Source organism: Eumetopias jubatus, unplaced genomic scaffold (genome assembly GCF_037043125.1).
Source record: "Eumetopias jubatus isolate StellerSeaLion01/CBP00866 unplaced genomic scaffold, mEumJub1_p1.0 scaffold_1, whole genome shotgun sequence".
Classification (NCBI taxonomy): domain Eukaryota; kingdom Metazoa; phylum Chordata; class Mammalia; order Carnivora; family Otariidae; genus Eumetopias; species Eumetopias jubatus.
This window is the reverse complement of record NW_028274807.1, coordinates 150538732-150563063: the sequence shown is the minus strand read 5'-3', so window position 1 is coordinate 150563063 and position 24332 is coordinate 150538732. Positions and strand designations below refer to the sequence as shown.

Genomic DNA, 24332 nt, shown 5'->3' with positions numbered 1-24332 from the left:
TACTTTCCGAGCCCAAGCCCTGGAATTGGCCATTTCTCTAAGGAACTCTGGTTTATTTTAGTGGAGATGGTATTTAGAGACTATAATCTGGGATCGGGGGTCTTTATTGCTGCTGGGTGGTCATTGCTTTAGGCCTTTCCAGTGGACAGAGCTAGGAAATTGTATATCTAAAAATAGACAAACTAGTGGCTGCCAGGAGCTAGTGGGGAGGGGAGAATGGTGAGTTATTGTTTCATGGGTACAAAGTTTCAGTTTGGGACGTTTAAAAAGTTCTAGAGATAGATAGTGGTGATGGCTGCACAATGATGTGATGTACTTAATGCCACAGAGCTGTACACTTAAAAATGGTTAAATGATAAATTTTATGTATATATTACTACAATTAAAAAATGAAATCCTCTTATGGAAGCAAAAAAAAAAGAAAACACAAAAATATAAGGACTTTACACTAATATTCCCCATTTCAAACCAATTTTAAAATTATAAGGATTTTTCTGAATTTTTGTATTTTTACTGGTGTATCTTTTTCAGAATTGCTTCTATATTAATACTTCTGTAATGATAGATTATACCTGGTTCTAGCTTCTTTCTCCAGTACCGCTCCACTTTGGGATCTGGACTTCTTTTTTTTTTATTTAAAAATTTTACTTTTTAAACTAATCTCTACACCCAGTTTGGGGCTCAAACTTAACCCCAAGATCGAGAGTCGCCCCCTGGGACCTGAACTTATTTATTTCATATTCTGAATCGTCCCACTGCCGCCTTTTTTTTTTCCATGTGGATTCTACTCTATTGAAACATATAGGACAGAATATAGAAAGAGTTCAGCAAAAACATAAAGTGAATCATATATTACATAAATGCCATTGAGCTTGAAAAACCACAGTGGCTAGGAATCTTATTTATTTAAAAAAAATTTTTTTTGGGTGCCTGGGTGGCTCAGTTGGTTAAGTGACTGCCTTCGGCTCAGGTCATGATCCTGGAGTCCCGGGATCGAGTCCTGCATCGGGCTCCCTGCTCAGCAGTGAGTCTGCTTCTCCCTCGGACCCTCTTCCCTCTCGTGCTCTCTATCTCTCATTTTCTCTCTCTCAAATAAATAAATAAAATCTTTAAAAAAATAAAAAATAAATAAAAATTTTTTTAACCCACTACCTTCTTTTTTGACACAGACTTTACTACCAGGTCTTGCTGGCCCCTCTGGGGAGGTGGTTAAATCCACAATGGGTGTGACCCCCTCATCTACTTCTGGAAGTGGCGACAAGGTCTATGCCCACCAGATGGTCCGCACAGATTCACGGGAACAGAAGCTCGATGCCTTTCTACAGCCCGGGAGCAAGGCCGTGTCCATTCAGCCTCAGGACGTTGTCCTAGAAGACAGGACCGATGCTTCCAGTGGCAGGGCTGGGCAGCAAGATGAGGAAATGCTTGAACTCCCAGAGCCTGCTCAAGTGGCTGCCAGAAATCAGGGCACGGAGGGAGATGCAACAGAGGGGACTTCAGAAACGGCAGAGAAGAGAGGGCCCCCTTCCAGCCCGGGCAACCCCAGGTATGGACTTTAGGAGGAGTGCAGCCTGCCTCTGCTGTTCTTAACTGAAACCGCCTCTGTCTTGACTCGGCATGAAGCACCTGCCGCTTCTCTCTGCCTCACCTGCCCTCTGCCTCCAATGGGACAGTGCTCTGCCTTGTCCACTCTCCACCTTTGACCATGGCTTGAGAGTCCCCCAGTCAGTGGCCTTTGAGATATCTTAAATGTCCATGGTTCCAAGCATGAGTTAAACACACATCAGAAAAAAAAATAAGATGTATCTTTTATTTTTAGTACTGGGTTTTGATAACGCCTCAATAGCAGAGGTGGCCAGAGAGAACCCTAAAATATCCAGAGGATTCTCCTTCATCGCCCTCAAAGCTGCTTCCACTCCTCTCAAGAAAAATGCATTTTCTCAGTTCAAATTATGAAGCCCCCGAAGCCTGGGGGCTGGTGGTGAGCATGGGAGAAGGACGGATGGAAGAGCGGCTGTCATTTCCCTGCTTTCTTGGGACGCTCCTTCCCCAGCAGGCTCGGGGACGCGCCTGGGCTCAGGGTGAAGGCGCCCGCCCAGGGCTGTGCATCTGTCCGGCGCTGAGTGGCTATCGGGGTTTGGATGGGTTACTTGACTCCAGTTTCTCATTGCCAAGCCCATCTAGCAATACAGTGTGTAGGGATGTCTCCAGGGAATCATCAAGGGTGCTGTCACCAGTGGGGAGCCCACTCTGTGCCAGGTACTTTACGTACACTATCTCGTGTCATGCAGGGCAGGGTTACGTGTCTCTCTGTCACTGGGGGAACTTAACACCACCAAGCTCTTTACCACACAGCAGTCGAAAGAAATCTGTGAAACCAGAAATGAGACTGTATCACTCCTCAGCTGAAAACCCACACTTCCCCCTGCACTTGGGTGCACCTGCCCTGCTCCCCCTTCAGCCTCCCCGCTTTCCCTCTCCTGCGGGGTGCTCGGCCACTCCACTGTGTGGCTGGCCTGAACTGCCTGAGCTCCCCCACCCCCTTTGTTCTCCCTGTGCTCTGGGCCTAGGAAGACTACCTTCTTGCCACTCAGGCCTCCACTCATGCGTGACCTCTTGCCAGAGGCCCTCTCACTGCCCCATCATCCTGTTACCTTGTTTATTTTTCTTAGCATTTTCTGCTACTTCAAATGATCCTTTTTCTGTGGCTGACTCCCCATCTAGAAAGTAAGCATGCTGAGGGCCGGCACCTTGTCTGTCTGGTGCGTGGCCGCGGCGGGCTCAGGGTCAATCCGATAGGCAGGGTGTGGGGTGCAGGAGAACAGACCGATCTTGCTAGTCTGCCGCCCGCACAAGGACCCCGCCCCAGACATGCAGAGCCAGCACGAGAAGCTGCTCCCTTTTCCAAAATGCAGTATGCAAAATTTGGCTGACTTAAAAAAAAAAAAATGTTTTTAAGGATAGTCATGATCTGCCGGCTCCTTATCTTCGTTGCAGAAAGAGGCCTCGGGAAAGCTCTGATGTGGAAATGGTGGAAGATGATTCCCGAAAGGAAATGACAGCAGCATGTACCCCTCGGCGGAGGGTCATCAACCTCACCAGCGTGCTGAGCCTCCAGGAGGAAATCAGTGAGCGGGGACATGAGAGTACGTGAGTGCCGGCGGTTGTGGGGCCTCCGAGGGCCAGAGCTGCCAACGTCAAATTGTAGGAAATGCAGCATTGACAGTAGGGCAGCCACTGCGCATGCCGAGCACACCTCCCTTTCCTTAGCCGCAGCGGCAGCAGCTAAAGGCCATTTTCTTTTTTTTTTTTTTTTTTACAGATTTTATTTATTTTTCAACAGAGACACAGTGAGAGAGGGAACACAAGCAGGGGGAGTGGGAGAGGGAGAAGCAGGCTTTCCACCGAGCTGGGAGCCCGATGCAGGGCTCGATCCCAGGACCCTGGGATCATTACCTGATCCGAAGGCAGACGCTTAACAACTGAGCCACCCAGGCGCCCTGAAAGACCATCTTCAACTGGGAGGGAAGGGAAAAAGTAGTCTCTGGTTTTAATTATAGTTGATCTATATTCTCACTAAAGCCTAGCAGCCAGAGTAAAGGAGTCATTTACATAATCTTCAATTCGTTTCTTAGCTTAAAGTGGTGTAATGACCCACAAGAGTCTAATCTGTGGCCTACACGGTGTGTGCTCTTGCTAAAGCGCACAGGCTTTGGAGGGCCCCGAGGGGATATCCTGGCACTACCACTTCCGCTGTGTGACCTTGGAGTTGTGACTTAACCTTGCTCTATATCGGTTTTTCCTCATCTGTAAAATGGGATTAATTTTGCTCTTGAGGCTGATTGTGCTGATTAGAGATGAAATGTAAGTAAGGAGTACTTGTTACAGAGTAGGGAGTCAGTAGATATTTTTATATCCCGAAGACAAAGCCATAAATCAGTATCACCTTCCTCAGAACTAGTGTTTCAGAATACTTGAGTATAGAGCTCCGTTTTGGTCCTGTTACTTCAAAACTAGCTACCGTGGTTTTAGGAATTCAAGGGGGCTAGTCCTTTCCCGGGCACGAACTGAGCAAGGATTGAGGAGTAGAACAGCAGCTTGGCCCAAAGGGCCATCCGCACCTGGTGAGTCAGACACTCGTGCTCCAAGTGTAGACAGCACGGCTCCGGGCTCCACACAGCGGCTCTGCAGTTGGGTCCACACGGGTTAGTCATGGCCTTTCCACGTTTCATCTCTAACACGTTTCCTGGTTAAAATAGTTGTGCTTCAGCGCTGTGTCTTAAAATATGACAATCTAGATTAGCTGGTAAAGCCCTGAGTGTCCGGGGAGCAGGTTAGCACTTTTCACACTAATCCTCCACCTTTTTTTTTTTTAAGATTTTATTTATGAGAGAGAGCACAAGGAGGGGCAGTGGGAGAGGGAGAAAAAGACTCCCCACTGAGCAGGGAGCCCAATGCGGACTCAATCCCAAGACCCTGGGACCATGACCTGAGCCAAAGGCAGACACTTAACCGACTGAGCCACCCAGGTGCCCCAATCCTCCACCTTCTAAAGCACTGCTCTGACTCTGGCCCCTATGTTTTCCTCGTCCCAGTCTCCTCTTGTTTGAACGAGTTCAGGAAAGCCTCTGTTTGTTTGCCTTTCCTTGTTCCTCCCCTCTTTTTCAGCACTGTGGGCCTTTGTCCACATGTGGGCAGAGCCGTAGGTGTCACTACACGTGGGAGGGGTAAAAGCTTCCTGTGACTGAGGTCTTGCCAGCTGTAGAAGTAGCTGCCAGTTGGCCTCTGATTTTTATTTCCAGGAAGACTTGCTCCAGTTGTTCTTTACTTCCGGTTATTGGCTTTCAAGCTGGGAGCTTTTAAAACCATTTGAAACAATGTAAGAGAGGTGGGCTGCTCCTTGATTTATTTAGGGGGCTTGTTCACAGTAGTTTCAATTGACAGCCTCCCTCAGAGTTGGAGTTTACTTCAACTTCCTGAAGAGTTTGTATCCCTTATGTAAAGCAGGCTATTTAGAGTGTCGAGAAATTTCTGACTAGTTGCATACTATTTTCAGTGCATTGTCAAGCTAACCTGCGTCAAGTTTGGTCAGGTTTGGAGTCTATTGCTGAGGCTCGGATGATGAATCTAAATGTTCCCGAACTATGTATTTGTACACGTTATCTCATTTAATTCTAGAATCGTCTTGTGCGGGAGGCAGGGCAGCTGCTGTTACCTGTTTTGAAGGTGAGGACATGGAATGGAAGATGGAGAGGACAGGAGAGGACAGACGAGTTGGAACATCCCCGCGATCAGAAGCGGGCCCAGGGACACATGTCACCAAGGGCGGGTGGTGACTGGCATGGCCTGCACACGAGGTGGCTGGCCCAGGACTCAGAGGCTAACCAAACCAGTGGCGTGTGGGGGCATGTGCCCCTGGTGATTTGATCCCTGCCACCGAGGCTGGTTTTTCAGGTGCGCCGGTGTAGAGTCTCAGGGAAAGCATGTAGTGCCTGTCGTGTGGGAGTGGAGTGAGCCAGACAGGCTCTGCGGCAGCCCCTGCCAGCCACACCATTCGCTTGCCCAGTGGGAAGTTGTGAACCTTTTCGGGGCATCGTCTTCCTGCTCCACAGCACGATAGCACTGCTACAGCCTTTACAGGGCCCTGGTGATGATCAGCCGGGATACCGCACGCATGCGTCATAAGCTTGGGCCTCTGTCTGACGGGAGGGGCCTTGGGTCCTGCCCCCTGGCATGTGTTTTAGGCCTGAGGCCCCAGGTGGGGCAAGCTGCTTGTCCTCAAGGTGAAGGCTGTACAGGATTGCCCTGAAGCTCCAATTTGATGAGGAAGGCCACTTGCCTTAGCACTCCAACAGCCCGGCTGTTCCCACACAGGGGCTAGCCATGCCCCTAGCCCAGGAGAGAAGTAAGGGGTGCTCTCCTTGTACCGAAGTTCCTCATTGTGCTCATTTGTGTGACTATTTGATCAGTGTATCGTCTGTGCGGGGACCGTGTCTGTCGCACACACTGCGTCACCCTTGCTGTCCGCAGAGTGCCTGGCAGGTGGACTCATAGATATTTGCTGATACAGCGTGTACGTGATTGAGAGGAGTCGCCTGAGAGGTGAATCTTTCTTCTAAAGGATGTCAAAGTCGGACACTCAATCAGGCAGCTCTCTTGAGTCTGCTGGATTTCCGCAGCCTTGGTGGGCACACTGATCAGCAAATGAGAGTAGTTTTTGGCCCAGTATCCACTCAGTTCCACGGAATTCGGCTCATCTCAGATTAGTAATGACTGAATTTACGTGCGAGTCCCAAACTTTGGATCTATTAATTTTTTTTTTTTTTTTTTAGATTTTATTTATTAATTTGACAGAGAGAGAGTGAGAGCAGGAACACAAGCAGGGGGAGTGGGAGAGGGAGAAGCAGGCTTCCTGCCGAGCAGGGAGCCCGATGTGGGACTCGATCCCAGGACCCCGGGATCATGACCTGAGCCGAAGGCAGACGCTTAACGACTGAGCCACCCAGGTGCCTGGATCTGTTAATTAATGAGGACAAGGAATGTTGTAATTTTTTTGCTATCGTTTGAATGTGAATGTGTTTAACATTTTACCCACTGTTTTACTTTATTTTCTTGGTCTTTGGCAAACGGTCCTGGGTGTCAGTGTTCATACTTTCATATGGCTTATTCCCAGGTGATCGTTTCCTTTGGTACATGAAATCAGCTTGGCAGACATTTGTCAAGTATGTTCTCTGCACAGAATGCCTGGTGCCGGGGCCCAAAGCAGAGAGGGAGGTGAATGAGCCTTGACCCCTGCCGTACAGGATACCGTGGTGGTGTGGGGAGTGTTGAGTAAATAAGTGGCTACAACATCAGGTAAAATGAAAGATATTCTGTAACAGAGGTAGAAGGCCACATCAGCCAAGCCCAGGGTGAGACCTGCCGGGGAGGGCTTCAGATCATCTCCCGACAGCCGCCAGAGGCTGTGCACCCAGGGGCTTCTGCAAGGCCGTCCGGCACGGTGCCAAGCTCCTGCTCTGCACATGGCCATGAAGAACTAGAGGACCCATCGCACTTCCTTCGGGTTTGGCTTTCCTCGCTCCTGAGTAAGACCAGGGCCTCCATTGAGAACTCAGCTGTGTGGTTTGGCATTGAAGCCAGAAGGATCTTGTCCATTTTGCTGCTGGCAGAATGGCAGGGAAATGCCCACAGACTTCTGATGCTGTGGAGATAGTTAGAAGACAGATGAAACAGAGGCCCTTGGGTCCTGATAAGAAGTCGTGAAGGAGGTCCAAGTAGCCTCAGGAAGCCCAGGGAAGAAAAGGCCTGCCTGGCTGAAGGAGTGACTCTGGAAGCCCCAGGCCAAGCCGGCAGCCGCTTACTCCCTTCCCTGCCCAGGCTGGCAAGGCCGCACCTCGGTAGCTAGGATGCGTCAGAGGGTTCCATGAAAAATTCGTATGGAAAAATCTCTGACCCTTTTTTTAGTGGATTACACTGCTTTCTCTTTCCTCCAGTGCCTCATTATTCAAGATTATTCGATGTTCTCCAGCTTTTAAAATAATCATTTTCTGCCTACGCAGTACATCCTGTAGAGACATTGAGTTTCCAGTGGGAACAGAGGGGAACACTTCATTCTAAAAATGAAGAAAATAAGTCTCTTTTTATTGGGGGTTGAGGGGACAGAGAGTGTTACAGAACTTATGTAACAGTATGAGAATTCATTTGTGGTGCCCAAGCTAAAAAAGAAAAGTATAGTGAAAACGTGGTATACGGACCCTTCCCTGTGGTCCCCAGACCCTCTTCCCCTACCCCCCTTTATGGTGGTGGTATTTTTACTTACACACGCATACACACACACACAGATGTATTCGTAAATCAAAAATCAAATTTATAAAATATATACATAGGATCTACACAAGAAAACACGTGAACACCTGTTTAAGAGATAGAGCATTGTGGGTTTCATCCCCTTTGAAGCTCTCAGGTGCTTCTTCCCTAAACTGTCCCCTTCCCTTCTCCCTTAGAGGTAACCACTATCTTAAATTTTATGATTGTTATTTCTTTTCAATATAGTTTTACCACCCATATTTGTAGCCCTAAAAAATTTGTTCAGTTTGCAAGTTTTAAATTTTACATAATGGAATCGTATTATAAGGGGTTTTTTTTTGGGGGGTGTGTGTGTGTGTAATATATATATGAAACACACATACACGCACATTCTGTTCCTAGAATTCATCCATCTTACTACATATAGCTCTGGTTTGCTTTTTCTGTGTAATAGATTCCACTTGGTGACTTGGTTGTTCATTCTGCTGTTGAATCTATTACACTTTTCTGTGTAATAGAGTCCACTTGGTGACTTGGTTGTTCATTCTGCTGTTGAAGGACATTTGGATTCATATGGCCTCATCCCTGCCTCCTCGTACCCCGTCCCGCTCCTGGCCATGAGAGATTCAAGAGCTTGGCACACTAGTTGGGAAGCTCGGCTATGGGTATACACTCAGCAGAGCTGCTGCTGGGTCATAAAATGATAAACTATTTTTCAAAGGGGTCAGATAAATATACCCATGGTTGGTCCCACCAACAGTGTACGGAAGCTGCATTTGTTCTGCTTCCTCTCCAACATTTGACCTTGTCAGACTTTTTGCCAGTTTGGTGTTCGTGAAATGGTAGCTAATGGTGGTTTTATTCGCATCTCCCTGATTACTCTGAACTTAAGGATATCTCCCCTTCCGGTAAGTGCCTTTTCTATAGTTTTTTGCCCATTTTTCTGTGGGTTTTTGGTCTTTCTGAACTGATTCGAGGGGTTCTTCATATATTCCAGATAATAATCAGTTACGTGAAAACATCTTCCCCCAATTTAGGACTTACCCATTTTCTTCTTCTTCTTTTTTTAAACAAATACTTGTTTCATGAACAGAAATTCTTAGATTTAACATAGGCAGATTTTGTGAGTTGTTCTTTAGACTGGCTTCTTAAAATCTTATTTAGGAAATGCTTCCCAACTCTGGGATAATTAAAGACATATTCTTATATTGTCTCCTAAAATGCTTATACATAAAGCCCTAGTCCTCCTGGAGTTCGTCTTTGGTGTATGGTGTTAGAGTCAGGGTTTTCATGTAGATATCAGATTGGTCCATAGTACATTGTTATTGTCTGCTTGTTTGGATTTAGCGAATATTATTTGCTCATAATTCTTTCCCTTGGATCATTCATGGTCTGCCTGAAGCATATCATTTAGTGGGGTCTTGGGTGGCCGACTGAGTTTTGTTTTGTCTAATTCATCATCATTTTGAAAAGTGTTTTTTGCTGGGTTTAAAATTCCGGATTGACAGTTTTTCTTAATGTATCAAAGATGTTGTTCTGTCATTTTTTCGCTTCCACTATTACTGTTGAAAATCCAGCTATCAGTCTTATATTTTATTACGTTGTGGAGAATCTCTCTTTTGTCTCTGAGTGCCTTTAAGATCTCTTTTCTTTAATGTCCAGTATCTCTGTGTGCCAAGTGTGGGTTTTGTTGGGCTTCCTAGAACTGAGGTTTGGTGTCTTCCATCATTTCTGGGATAGTCTCAGATATTTTTGGCTTCAAAGTCTGTAAATATCATCTCCCCCCTGCCCTCTCTCCCTTCTGGAACTTGAGTTATATATATTTATTATCCTCCCATGTTGCATAAGCTGCTTCCATAGTTTTCCTCTCTTTGTCTCTCCGCGCTGCATTCTGGATAATTTCTTCAGATCTACCTACCAGTTATTATCTTGGCAACTTTGTCTCATCTGTTGTGAAGTCGGTCTTGAGTTTTAATTTCAATTACTATATTTTTCATTTTTAGAAATTTGGATTTTTTGGAGATCTTGATCATTTCTGATAGTCTCCTGCTGCTCATTCATTGTTTAATCCCTCTGAAGCATGCTGAACATACTTATTTTCTCTTCTCTGCTGGTATTTCCAGTCTCTGAACCTTTGCAGAGGTCGTGTGGTTTCTTCTGGATTCTAATTCTTGGTGCATTCTTTGTGTGTTTTGTAATTTTTTGACTGCTAGCTACTGGTGTTGTATCTGTGGGGGATAATTTGAAGCCTGGACTGAAACTGAATTTCTCCACAGAGAATTTGCATTTGATTCTATCAGGGACCTGGAGGATCAGTCAGCCCTGGAATCAACGTTAAATTAAAATCTCCATACAAGGCAGTGCTTAGCGTGAGTCTTGCTGCAAAAACATGTGAGGACCAGCTGGTGGTTCCAGATTCTCGGGGTTATGATTTTTTTCTCAGCCCCAACACCCAGGCTTGAGATGGGTGGGCATTTGGGCTCCCTGCCCTGGGGCCCGGGACATGGCAGGATTTCTTTTCTTTTGCCTGAGGGTGTGGCCCTTGGTGTCTCAGCTTCACGTGCTGGGGAAGTGGCCTCCTGTTAGACTCCCCGTTTCAAATCATTCCTACCTTTTTGTTTTTCTTTCCCTGTACCTGAGAGCCGGCGAAAACTAGCACTCATGATTCCCGAGGTTCCTCTGGTGTCTTTGGGTGAAGCTGGCTTCCGAGCTCGCAGTACTTCTCTGGCTTCCTGCATTGCCTCAGGGTGTGATCTGCGGGCCAAGTTCTCCTTTACCTTTGGGCAATGTTTTTGTTGCATTTTGAAAGATTAGTTATAATCTATTCCTCATTTGTGTGTGTTTGCTGCAAGAGGTACATTGCAGGCATCGTTGCTCATCTGTGGTCTCTAGCTCTGGTGCTTGGCGCTTTGGGATGCCGTTCCTGACCTGCGCTTTCTTTTCCAGCACTCCGGGAGATGCTGCATAACCACTCCTTTGTAGGCTGCGTGAATCCACAGTGGGCCTTGGTGCAGCATCAGACCAAGTTGTACCTTCTCAACACCACCAAACTGAGGTAAACGAGTGAGTGCATGACACAAGCAGGACCGCTACAAGAATGGTCCTGGAGATGCAAGTGCAAAAAGCCAGGGACAGCGGCATGAGCTGTTTGGAAAGGTTCCTGGCTTTTGGAGACAGACAGAGATGGTTTCCAGTCCAGACCCAACAATTTACCGTTTATGTCACGGTGGACAAGATACTTTCCTAAACTGCGTCTCAGATGTCTCATCTGCAAATTTGGAAATTACTACTTAACTTACAGGGTTTTGTGAGCATAAGAAATGACATGAGAAGCCTGATGTTTGGCAGGTTCTTGGTCCTCAGTAAATGTTGACCAATGTAGTTGAACCAAGTGTCAAGGGCTTAGTGCCAGTAGAGAATTCTAGCATCTGCTGTGTGCAGCGGGGTACTGTGGGATGCAAGAGACAAAAAGACCCGATGCCCCCTTTCCTCCTTAGGGAATGTCACCAACGCTTACTCTCGCCATCACATGAGCCAGTGGGGTTGACAAGCTGTGCCATTTGCCCAGTACGTAGCCAGTGACCTTTCTATTGATTGTTCTCAGAGGCTTTTGTGGATGAGCTCCTAGTGAGTCTAGAACCTGTATCAAATTTGTTCTCAATTAGGTGGCACAGATGGGAGGGTGCTGCCACCCTGCATCTACTAGACATCACCTGGCCACTGTGGGGGCCCTTTCCCACCAAGCCCTGCTGTCGCCTTGCAGTGCTTCTCGAGCCCGTGCAGCAAGGCAGCCACCATACGTTGCTTGGGGGTGGTGCACAAGATAAGAACTGCTTTCCTCCCTCACCCAGAAACTGCCCGGCCCAGAGCTGACTGCTGGCACACATACCTCTTTGGGTATTCAGAACTCACCCCTTTTGGGCCCTTTTCGTGCAGCTCTGTTCAAGATCCCTTGTCTCTGCTTTGAGAATCCTTTGGCTTGTGCAGTGGGCTGTCTCTTAAGAATGTGTTGGGAATTCTGCTGCCCTTGTTCTTTTTTTTCCAGCGCCTGTAAGTACATTTCCAAGGCTCCAGATCACATTGTGTTCAGGTTCTTTCATTTTACAAACAGAAAGCCAGGCCAGTCCAAGAATTTCAGCTATTAATAAATGTGAATGGTTTCCCAGTGAGAAGGTAAAAGAAACAGATTGAGAACCAGGTTCAGAGTGCAGAATCTGGATTCAGCTCCTTCCTTTCCACCTTATTAACTCTGACTTGGGACAAGTCAGGTATTCGCTGGGTGCCTCAGTTTCCCCCTTGTAATGCAGGTGTAGCAGATGCCTTGTCTACTTTGATAATGAGAAGTCTTTAAACAGACCTATATGGTTCAGATTGCTTAAGAACTATAAAGTACCATTTATTTCAGCACCGTGTTATGTAAGGAGGTCAGTGTATTGTACACCTGACAGCTGCTTTTGGAGTGTTGCCAGACAGTGCATCATCCTACACCAAACACCCGGGTGGTCTAATTCTGCCTTGTATCTACTTGTGATTATTTATCGTTTCCTGCCCTCCCTATACACTCCATACTATTTTTAATGGTGAGTTGTAAAAAAAAAAAAAAAGAAAAGGTGACTTGTAGGAGGATTCGTTGTAAGTGGGGAAAAAGTAAGCAAACAAAAATTTCTTACATTTCACCTACAGGGCGTTCAACAGCCTTTTACAGCACCAGGGGGTGGGGACAGAGCCTGAGTGACTTAGAGACTTAGTCTTAGTGCTCTAAGCCACGTGCAGAGGCCCGCCAGCCAGAGTCCTAGCTGGAGCATGCAGCGGGTCCCAGCTCCTTAGAGGAGAAGGAGTCTCATAGACTGTCAGGAAGGCTCCACAGCATGTCCCATCCATGTTGCAGGAGTTCTTTCTCCCGTTTGTCCTGACTGCTTGACTCTCAGGCATGGATTCAGCATTTCCTTAAAGTCACTTCATTTTTATTTTCAGTGAAGAACTGTTCTACCAGATACTCATTTACGATTTTGCCAATTTCGGTGTTCTGAGGCTGTCGGTAAGTTTGCTTCCTGCTTCTCACTTCTGAAACTTCCAACAATTGGTCATTTCTGAAAATAATAGCTCTACCCTAATGTCTGATTTGCAGTATATTAGGTTTTTCCAAATATGCCTAGGACAGCTTCTGTATTGTATGATTTGTGTATGGAAGTATCTTTAGTTATAACACGGTTTTATACAAAGCAGAACAGTCATTTGGTAGTCAGCTTAAACAAAGTTTTAGTATGATATTGGTTAATACATATCTAAGAAAACTTGTAAAGAGATAAAAATAGAAATAAACATTCTCTAAAGCCTATGACCCAAACACAACCAACCCCAGCTGACAGTATTAGGTCATTTCTTCCAGGACCTTTTCAATGCTTAATTTTAATTTAGAATTAAAATCAGACTACTTATCTATGTAGTTTCATATTATCTTTGTACAGCTGACATAACGCTACAGAAAAGCCTACTGGGATTTTTATTGGGATTGTCTTGAATCTACAGAGCAATTTGGGGAGGAAATCTTTTGTTAGATTTATCCCTTAATATCCCACATTTTTTGACGCTAATGGCATTTTAAAAATTGTCCAGTGGAAACACAAGTGTTTATTATGTACACTGATCTTGTACCTTGCAACCTTGCCAAACTCACTTAGTAGTGCTACTAGTTTTCTTACAGATTTCCATCAGTTTCTGCATGAATGATCATGGCAATAAAGGCAGTTTTATTTTTCCTATCCAATCTGGATGGCTTTTCTTTCTTTTTCTTGTCTGATTGCACTGACTAGACCCTTAGTACAATGTTGAATAGAAGTGGTGAGAATGGAAATCCTTCTCTTGTTGCTGATACAGGGAAACACATTCAGTCTTTTGAAAGTAAGTATGCTTTTTGCCGTAGGTAGAGATGAGATGTCCTTTATTAGGTTGAGAAAGTTCCCTTCTGTTCCTTGTTTGCTTACATTTGTTTTTATTCAGGAATGGATATTGAATTTTTTCAAATGCCTTTTCTGCGTCTGTTAAGATAATTGCATGGTATTCTTTTTTAATTTCTTAATATAATGAATTACATTGATTTTCATGTTAAAAACCAGTCTTGCATTCCTGGGATGAACCGTGCTTGTACGTGATATGTTACTCTTTTTATATATTATTGAAATTGATTTGCCAGAATTTTGTTTACAATTGCTACATATATGTTCGTGAATTGATACTGGTTTTTATTTTTCTTGTAGTCTTTGGTTTTGGTATCAGCATTAACGCTGGTTTCATAAAATGAGTTGGAAGCTATCCCCTCCTTTTCCATCATCTGAGTCTGTATAGAATTGGGGTTTATTCCTTAAATGTCTGGTAGAATTCAACAGTGAGTGAAGCCATCTGGGCCTGCAGATTTCCTCAAAGGAAGGTTTTTAGCTACAAATTCAGTTTCTTTCCTAGATAACTATTCAGATTTTTTCTTCTTGACAGAGCTTTGGTTTTGGTTCCTTTCAAGGAATTTGTCCATTGAAGTTTTTGAATTTATTGGCATGAAGTTGTCCATAGTATTTTTCATAATTCTTTTAATAAGTAGATCCTCTCTCATTCCTAATATTGGCGATGTGTATCCTCTCTTAACCTAATCAGTCTGATTAGAAGTTTACCAATTTTCATTGATCTCAAAGAACTGACTTTTGGTTTCATTGATTTTTCTGGTGTTTTTCTGTTTTCTCTTCCACTGATAATTTACTCTGATCTTTATTACTTCCTTTCTACTTATTTTGGGTTAAATTTGCTCTTCTGTTTCAAATTTATTAAGGTAGAAGCTGAGGTCACTGATTGGACATCATCCTTTTATAATATAGGTGTTAAGTGCTAATAAATTTCCCCTCAGTGCTGCTCTAGCAGCTTCCCACAAATTTTGATGTTTTCATTTTCATCCAGGACAAAATAGTTTATTTCCTTTTTGATTTCTTCTTTGACCCACAGGTTATTGAGAAGTGTGTTGTTTCCAGTTACTTGGAGATTTTCCTGATACCTGTTCCTGAATTAGAAATCACTAAGAGTATGGTTGGTGCTGCTAAATGACCCACGCACACTTGAAACAAATGTGTATTCTGGTCTGCTTGCGTGCAGTGTTCTGAGTGGCAGGAATAGCAAGTTGACAGTGATGCTCAGATCTTCTATATCCTGACTTTCTACTTGTTCCAGTTTATTTTTTAAAAAGGGTGATATTGAAACCTCTGACTGTAATTGCAGATTTGTCTTTTTCTCTTTACCAGTTCCATTAGTTTGATCCTTCATAGATTTTAAAGTTCTGGTACCAAGTGCATTAACATTTAGATTGTCGGGTCCTTTCATTGACTCCTCTATTATAAAAAAATAGGAACAGTGTTCTGTGGGTTTATAACATGTAAAATGAATGACCATAGTAACATCAGAAGGGGAGAAATGGAAGAAAATTGAGGCATCTTACTTTTAACCATGTATTTCAGTCTTCTTCCTAATCAGATGACTTAGCTGAGAGGTCACTGAACTTCTCCCCTCCCCTGGCTTCCTTCTCAGTGAGGCAGTGGAAGACTTGCAGCTCCACGGGAGGGCAGTGCCTCCACCCAGCCTCCCCCTCCCACCTGCTCAGCAGGCTGGCACATCCTCTCTGCTGAAATGGCCACCGGGGAGGAGGGGGAAGAGGTTTTCTTATGGATTTTCAGGTGTTTCCTTTGTGGGAGATGGGCTCGAGTGAGTGTTAGCTTTGGGGTTTCTCAGCTGCTGTCAGGATCATGGCTTTGTGGCTTTCACACAAGTACACCTCGTTTTAGTCTGTGCTTCCCTACGCGTCACAGACCTTGCATTTCTACAAATTCAAGGTCTGCGGCAACCCCACAGTGAACAAGTCTGTTGGCGCCAGCTTTCCAACAGCGTTTGCTCACTTCCTGTCTCTGTGTCACATTTTGGTAGTTGTGGCAATATTTCAAACTTTTTTATTATTGTATTTGTGTATAATACAAACTGTGATCAGTGATTATAATTCACTGTAAGCTCAGATGGTTAGCATTTTTTAGCAATAATTTTTTTTTCCAGAAGCACACATTTTCTTTTTTCACTTTTTTTAAATTTAAATTCAATTAATTAACATATAATGTATATTTGTTTCAGGGGTACAGGTCTGTGATTCATCAGTCTTACATAACACCCAGTGCTCATTACAACACATACCCTCCTTAATGTCCATCACCCAGTTACCCCATCCCACCACCCCCCTCCCCCTATCCCAGCACCCCCCTCCCCCCAGCAACCCTGTTTGCTTCCTATGATTAAGAGTCTCTTATGGTTTGTCTCCCTCTCTGGTTTCATCTTGTTTCATTTTTTCCTCTCTTCCCCTGTGATCCTCTGCCTTGCTTCTTAAATTCCGCATATTAGTGAGATCATATGATAATTGTCTTTCTGATTGACTTATTTCACTTAGCATAATACCCTCCAGTTCCATCCACGTCATTGCAAATGGCAAGATTTCATTCCTTTTGATGGCTGCATAATATTCCATTGTATACATATACCACATCTTCTCTATCCATTCATCTGTCGATGGACGTCTGGGCTCTTTTTCCATAGTTTGGCTAATTGTGGACGTTGCTGCTATCAACATTGGGGGTGCAGGTGCCCCTTCAGATCGTTACATTTGTATCTTTGGGGTAAATACCGAGTAGTGCAATTGCTGGGTCGTAGGGTAGCTCTATTTTCAACCTTTTGAGGAACCTCCGTACTGTTTTCCGGAGTGGCTGCACTAGTTTGCATCCCCACCAACAATGTGGGAGGGTTCCCCTTTCTCTGCATTCTTGCCAACATCTGTTGTTTCCTGACTTGTTAATTTTAGCCATTCTGACTGGTGTGAGGTGGCATCTCATTGTGGTTTTGATATGTATTCCCGATGCCGAGTGATGTTGAGCATTTTTTCATGTGTCTGTTGGCCATTTGGATGTCTTCTTTGGAGAAGTGTCTGTTCATGTCTTCTGCCCATTTCTTGATTGGATCATTTGTTCTTTGGGTGTTGAGTTTAAGAAGTTCTTTATAGATTTTGGATACTAGTCCTTTTATCTGATACGTCATTTGCAAGTATCTTCTCCCATTCTGTCGGTTGTCTTTTGGTTTTGTTGACTGTTTCTTTTGCTGTGCAAGAGCTTTTTATCTTGATGAAGTCCCAATAGTTCATTTTTGCCCTTGCTTCCCTTGGTTCTGGAGACGGGTTTAGCAAGAAGTTGCTGCGGCTGAGGTCACAGAGGTTGCTGCCTGTGTTCTCCTCTAGGATTTTGATGGATTCCTGTCGCACATTTAGGTCTTTCTTCCATTTTGAGTCTATTTTGGTGTAAGGAGATGGTCCAGTTTCATTCTTCTGCATGTGGCTGTCCAATTTTCCCAGCACCATTTGTTGAAGAGACTTTTTTCCACTGGACATTCTTTCCTGCTTTGTCGAAGATTAGTTGACTGTAGAGTTGAGGGTTCATTTCTGGGCTCTCTATTCTGTTCCATTGATCTGTGTGTCAGTTTTTGTGCCAGTATCATACTGTCTTGATGATTACAGCTGACTAGGTTTTTTTTAGTTAAGGTATGTACATTGTTTTTTTAGACATAATCCTATTTCACACTTCATAGATAGGATATATGTGTGTAAATGTAACTTTTTTTTATGTGCACTGGGAAACCAAAAAATTCGTTTGACTCCCTGTATTGTGCTACTTCTTTACTGTGGCAGTCTGGAACCAAACCCCAAGTACCACCGAGGTGTGCCTGTGGTGGTTTTGTGGGAAGGAATTCAGGCTTCACTTGGATGCACGGTTGACATCTCCTCTGTTCTAGGAGCCAGCGCCGCTGTTTGACCTGGCCATGCTTGCCTTGGATAGTCCTGAGAGTGGCTGGACGGAGGAAGATGGTCCCAAAGAAGGACTTGCCGAGTACATTGTTGAGTTTCTGAGGAAGAAGGCTGAGATGCTCGCAGACTATTTCTCTTTGGAAATCGATGAGGTGTGTGACAGCCATTTTTATGCCTCTGTTGCATTCCTCAGATAAGAGTCAAGTTCTGTAGTTGGTCCGAGATCAGGACGAGAAGGGAGAAGGCCGCCCGCCCCTGTGAGATGCAGCACGTGACATCCGTTCACATCCTCACTCCCTGTTTGCTTTCTCATCCATTCATGCCCCTTCCTGTTCCCGGGGTGAAGTACCCCAACAAGAGAGAGCTGAATCCCACAGTCCCTGCGAATGAGAGGATGCCAGGCCACTTGCTTTCCTTGTTTCTTCCTCTTATCCCTTAAACTTTGGGGCTTTCCATCTCGATGTGTTCTTTAGCTGGTGAGCATATTGAAACAAGAAGTTTTTCTGTACAAAAAGCTCTTTTTAAGCACTTTGCTCTCCTGCCCTCAGTGCCCAGCCCAGTCAAGCCACCTGGTCACCCAGAGTGCAGACATGCGGACAAGACCTGGAGGGAGCACTGGGGAAATGGAACTAGATTAAACTCTAACAATTTACTTCTTGTCCCTTGTCGTGGCCTTTTCTGCACAAGCAGGAAGGGAACCTGACTGGATTACCCCTGCTCATCGACAGCTATGTGCCCCCTTTGGAGGGTCTGCCTATCTTCATTCTTCGACTCGCCACGGAGGCAAGTGGTCAAGCCATTCCTAAGTATGTGGGTACCTGCGTGTGGGCTGGCGGGAGAGGGCACGGGGCCACACCTTCACATGGAATGATGGAGATGAAAAGGATACAACAGTTGAAGGCCCCCCTTTACCCCACCTACCCCAGCCGTATTCGGCAGTTCCGGTTTACAGATTTAATGCTGAAAACATTACATGAAAAAAGCTTTAAGTAGTCTGTAACCTCCACTTGGAAATGAAATGTTTGTTAAAGCAAGTACCTATGTTGAGGTATTAATTTCTCTCTTTGGACCAGGTGAACTGGGATGAAGAGAAGGAATGTTTTGAAAGCCTTAGTAAAGAATGTGCTATGTTTTACTCCATTCGGAAGCAGTATATATCTGAGGAGTCAACCCTCTCGGGCCAGCAGGTACTGTGGTGATGCACATTAGCACCCAGGATGGGGATGGGCCTCACACAACCTTTAGCAAATGAAACCTGCCACCTCTGAATTTGTAGGATTTCACTGCACATAAGGTTTCAACATAATGGTCAGCTTTTATTCATGAATTTCACTTCCTTCTGCTGGTTTGGAAGATCCCTCTAGAATGATCTCAGTACCTGTCAAATGTGAAAACACAAGCCGTCACTGTGAGAGCTGGGAGGCTGAGCTGGTGGATGATCCAGGGCTAGCGAATTCTCGTCTCCCACCGTTAGCCCTCAGGTGTGCAGCCCCAGTCTTCAGGTTCTGCCCCAGTCTCCCCACGCTCATTTAGCTTTGGCTCATTATACATCTGACCACTGCTCTTCCAGGCAAACAGGGCAGTACTAAGGTCAGATCCCTAGCTCTTCTTACAGATCAGCTGTACACAGAAAGGGCCTGGGTGAATACACTTCCTACTATTGTGGGCTGAACCTCATAGTCAGGATCAGACCTTATGTTAGATGCTGCTACAATCAACAGTTCTCCTGAATGGAAACAAAGTTTCCATGGGAGGTCTCTGCCTGCCTTTCCCCTTGTCTCCTTCAGGGCTGTAGGATCCCTGAGAGGCTGACCAGAGAGGATGTTTCACCAGCAGCAGGTAAAACAGCCCATTGTAATCAGCAAGACTTCCAGGCCCAGTACAGGTCAGCCAGGAAACCACAAATGCTGGGATGTGAGCCGGGCGAACAGGCAGGCTTGTGACCTCGAACGTGTCTTTTCCAGAGCGAAGTGTCAGGCTCCTCTGCAAACCCCTGGAAGTGGACTGTGGAACACATTGTTTATAAAGCCTTCCGCTCCCACCTTCTGCCTCCTAAACATTTCACAGAAGATGGAAATATCCTACAGCTTGCTAACCTGCCTGATCTGTACAAAGTCTTCGAGAGGTGCTGACCACGATCACTTGCAGACTCTGGGCTGTGTGGTTCTTGCACTGCATCCTGACGAGGATAGGTCTTAGGGTTGAAGACTCCCGTTTGCCCTCTAACTAGTAGCACTCTTTCATGCTTGGTGGATTGACCAGAAATAAATTGTCGGATGTGTCCTAACATGATTTCTTATTTAATTTCACTACACTTGAAAGGTTTTCTAGATCCATTTTCACCTACAGTATACTTGATTGTGTTGAAGAATCCAAAAGCAGTTTGAAAGCCCTCTGGGCATCTGATAAGAATTCTAAAAAGGCCTTGAAGATTTTATAGATCTTGCTCTGGTTTGGTTCTTTGTGTACTCCAGTAAATTTCTAATATCAGTTGATATGAATTACATTGGTTCACTTGCCTTGGAAAGAGGTCCCGAACGTGTAAGAGGCTCTGGTGACACTGAGTATGGAGAAGGCTGAAATGATAAGCTGTTACTACCTTATGTAACCAAAGCTAATTAATCTGTAATGAAAGAAAAACTTTCAAGAGGACAGCAGTCCTGATGGAGTTTGTAACTAGTGTGCTCTTTAAGTAAGCCCCCTTTGTTAATGGATCTGAATCCTACCAGCTTACGTTCTAGTTATTCTTGTCTGAAGAATGACATAAAAATACACACTTAAGCTGTAGGTACCATTACAAGAAGCTGCCTTAACACTAGCCTGCGTTAACAGAAAAGTGCAGTGAGCATGGGGAGGACGAACGCCTTCAGTACAGAGGTAAAATCAGATCACAAGACTCAGTGAAGAACGTTCCATGGGAAAGAACAGGGAACTCTACCGAGTGAAGACAGCCATTCCCTTTGGAAGAGACTGGGACAACAAGAGACAAATTTGTTGTACCACAAAAGGGGCAAAGTCAGGTTTCAACCATGTAGAACTTCCAAAAAGTCAACAACAGGGCGGCTCAGCAGTGGGGCTTGCTGAGCCCAGCGGGGTACAGGCTGAACAGAACTTTGCCCCCCTCTCCCTCTCTCGCAGCTCCTGCACAGGTGATTGCACCCACTATGACTAGAGAGAATTTATAGGAAATCCCCTCCATTCAGGACAGCGGTTTCCATATTTTAAAAAATAAAATACAACTACAAAGCTCATTGCTCTGAAGAAGGGGGTAATTCGTAGAGATTTTCACACTCAAGTTAACTTTACCATCTAGCTTCAAGTCTAAACTTTATCTCATGTGCCTTTAATTCATGAGACTTCCCCTTGCATTTGTTCTGTAGATAACAGCCACCATCTCCATAAAACCACCTTGGTTCTGAGGGCAAAAGAGAATCACAAATCCTGCAGAGTAGCCACACTCGATGATAAAAGCCCCTTGAACTGGGTGCCTTTAAAGATGAAACTGACTGAAGTTCTTAAAAAGCTGTACATTCCAGATCATTCTTCTTGCGGAGGAGAGAAGAGGGGCAAGGTAACAGGGGTGTGTGTGGCTGCCTTGAGGTGTTTTAAAGTCTCCCCCAACAAAAATGACTGTGTCAGCAGCCAGCCATGGTCAGCAAGAGGGTGCGTTTAATAGAGTCTTCAGGCCGACCTCCCCCTGCCTGTCCCCACCCCCACTGGGCTCGTCTGAGGGGTCACTCCACAGATGAGCAGCAGATGAGATACTTTACATGAGATACAGCACAGCTGACGTTGAAGACGAAGGGCCCTACTCTTACTTTAAGAGTGTTAGGCTTTGGACATTCCCGGCCACATGCAATAAAGCAAGTTTTATATACACTCCCCATATCTTTTTCTAACATTTTCTTATATAAATTTAAATATTTTACAAAAAAAGGCTTTTTCCTCCAAACATAGAAATTTGAGTGAAACATATATTCCCCGCCTGTGAACTTGTTTCTTCACTAAAATATAAATGCCATCTGATATTAAGGGTAAGTGTCTTTTGACCGCTGGGGATGACTGAAGGCTGAATTGCACCATGGAGAAGGCACTTGTGTTTTCCGAGGTCTCCAGCCGAGTTACCTCATTGGGCACTCACAGAGTCGCTGTCCTCCGGAACCTGTGCCAAGGCCTCCGAGTGCCCAGTCACTGAGGCAGCTGGGGGAAAATGGTGAGTAAACTTGATTCTAAAATTATGGAAATTAAAAAAAAAAAAAAAAAACCCAGCATGGACCAGTTCTTAGTCTAGAATCAAACTACAAACGAAATCCAAAGTGTTCATTCATGAAGATTCAAACCTGTTTCATTCTCTCATAAATTATAAAATACAAAGGTGGCTATTTTAATGACAAAACTCAAACAGTACTGAAGGGGGTCTGTGTCAATGGACAAAAAGTCAGTCCCCCTGGAGGGGGCCCAGAAGCGGCGCCCGGGCCGGAGGGTGGCCTCCTACTGCTGGGCCAGAAGTGCTGTTCTGTTGGCCTTCATCTTCTCCAGCCGCTTGGCCAGGTGGCTGTTGGTCATCTCCATCTCCTCAATCTTGTCCAGTGCCGTTCGTAACTGCAGACAGGGAGGGCGCAGTCACTTCACACCGTCACACACGAAACCCAGTGCCACTTGAGCGTGCCCCCGCCCCCTGCCTGCGACACGGAAGCACTCCCCCCCCCCGCCCCCGCACAGTGCCCTGCAGCCTCGCCTCTCTTTCGCCAGCTGGCAGCACCGAGCAGGGACACAGAGCCTCAACCCCAGAAAGGACAGCCGGCGGGTGGGGGAACAGACCGGCTCCACAACAAAAGGGAGACCTATCCTTCCTCTCAGTCTCTAACTGGCCGAAACCTAAAAGTAAATGGCAGTCACCCCGCAGGTCGAAAACCAACACCGAAGAGTGAGAGACTCCACGGCGGTTCCCTTAAGATTGAACCAGGATTCAGTTCCTCAGGCAGCAAAGGATCTGTTCTTTGTGGGAATGGGAGCATGCGAAAGCGGGTACCTCTCGCTGCAGCTTCCTCTTCTCCGCCTTCAGTTCGTCTTCCACTTTCTCGGCGTTCTCCGCGGCCGTCTTATACCTCAGCACCTGGCCCTCCAGCCGGCTGATCTGTCAACAAAGAACACGAGCCTCTGCTAATGGCCACCGGGGGCCCCTTTCTCGCAGCCACATGGAAACACAGCGTCATTACAAATCCCAAGTCATCCCCTCACGGTGAGTCAGAGGGCCTCTCAGCACCCGACGCCTATTTATAGATCAAGAAATGTCCCCGGAGAGGGATAAGGCTGGAGAGTCCTTATCAAGCCGATTTCCCATGTTAAGTTTATGATGAACATACTGTTTAAGTGCCAAAGTAACAGTGCAGGGCAAAACTCACTAAATGGAAAAGCTTTTAGACTTTTTGAAATGTACAATAAGGGATTTTCAAACTACAGTCTTCCTGAAGTCTCTTGAAATAATCTGGAAAAAACAGAATTATAGCTTCAGTCTTCTGCACTTTTACAGCTAACAGAAGGCTGAAGTGACCTGCCAGGTTCTCTCTGCTGGCGTTTCTACTTTAATAGAGAGCTTTTATAGAGACCCCACTGCAGAGGCAGCCCAAAGAAAAGCCAGGTACTCCTGGAGTTAGCCACTCGGATGCAGGAAGTTTCCAAGGGAGTGTAAATCACTTGGTAGCACACTGAAGTACTTACATTCTGCTCCAACGTGGTTATATCCTGTTCTGCCTTTGAAAGCTTAAATTTGTATTCACTAATTTGTCTATTGGCATCTCCTAGAAGAGAAGAGAATAGTGAATCACCTGTCAGAGAGCAGGTGTGACCTCAGGCAGTGACAGCCTCTGCAGCCCAGAAGGGGACCGAGCGCAAACGCGCAAGTGGCAGCCACAGCACCTCCCGCAGCCTGGGCTCTACAACGGCTCTCCTGCAAGAAGCTCTAGCCCCTGATCCAAGCATCCCTTGGACCAGGGAGGTGGAAGAAAATTTACTCTTTACCCCATGGTGGGGGGAGGCCGATGAGCAAGGAGCCCTATCAAGTGCATCGGTGGCCCCCGCCAAACTTAGGTGCTGCCCTTCCCCCAGGAGCCTCCAGTTTTCCTCACCTTCCCACCTTCCGCGCTCCCTTTGGCTGCCACACCTTGAGGGTCCTGCTCTCCCCGCCTCTGACTGAAGTCCTCAGCACCCTCCAGCATGACTCTTGCTTAGTCCCCTGTAACTTCACCTTCCCCGTGGCGTTTTATTGGCACTGTTTTTGCTAACACTAATCGTGCTTTCTGAACACTGTACGTGAGGAGAGGGGCCCTGGCTCTGCCTTCCTCAGTCTACCTCTGTATCTCGCCAAGGGCTTTGTGCATGTGCTTAATAAACATTTGCTCAAAGAAATGCTTTTCAGTAACATGTTGTGGTAATATGATAGGTAGACTTCTAAATCATCAGTTGTACTTCTGACCTAAGAAGTCATTTAAAATGAGAAGTTAAAAAACTCCTTCCAGCAAACCAAATTTAACAAAAATCATTCTGAAATGATTATAGGGTAGGAATCATAAGGCCTAAAGGAGATAAACCAAATCTAAGCTATCTAACTTAAGAACTTTTCTGCTTTTCCACATCACTGAGGTTACAACTACTTATATAA

The 24332-nt window shown here is 45.4% G+C and overlaps 2 protein-coding genes across 12 annotated transcripts in view; one reads left to right on the top strand and one right to left on the bottom strand.

Annotated features, from left to right (window-relative positions):
• Positions 1-19958, top strand: part of MLH1 (mutL homolog 1) — a 42625-nt gene extending 22667 nt beyond the window's left edge. Inside the window, exons 12-21 of one of the 4 annotated variants that reach the window (XM_028107125.2) lie at positions 1170-1546; positions 2998-3146; positions 5179-5226; positions 10753-10861; positions 12781-12844; positions 17659-17823; positions 18362-18454; positions 18745-18858; positions 19459-19510; positions 19636-19786. In XM_028107125.2, coding sequence (XP_027962926.1) covers positions 1170-1546; positions 2998-3146; positions 5179-5226; positions 10753-10861; positions 12781-12844; positions 17659-17823; positions 18362-18454; positions 18745-18858; positions 19459-19510; positions 19636-19697 — 1233 coding nt within the window. In that variant the 3' untranslated portion in view covers positions 19698-19786. Of the gene's footprint in view, positions 1-1169; positions 1547-2997; positions 3147-5178; positions 5227-10752; positions 10862-12780; positions 12845-17658; positions 17824-18361; positions 18455-18744; positions 18859-19458 lie in introns of all 4 variants that reach the window. The other 3 variants (XM_028107121.2, XM_028107123.2, XM_028107124.2) reach the window with 3 other exon arrangements.
• Positions 19959-21318: 1360 nt separating this feature from the next.
• The window catches only part of LRRFIP2 (LRR binding FLII interacting protein 2), a 107570-nt gene continuing 104556 nt past the window's right edge, over positions 21319-24332 (bottom strand). For all 8 annotated transcript variants that reach the window (XM_088026764.1, XM_088026753.1, XM_088026756.1 and 5 more), the window contains 3 exons: positions 23393-23472; positions 22704-22808; positions 21319-22273 (listed from right to left, as the gene is read on the bottom strand). In XM_088026764.1, the coding sequence (XP_087882890.1) occupies positions 22163-22273; positions 22704-22808; positions 23393-23472 (296 nt within the window). In that variant the 3' untranslated portion in view covers positions 21319-22162. The remainder of the gene's footprint in view (positions 22274-22703; positions 22809-23392; positions 23473-24332) is intronic.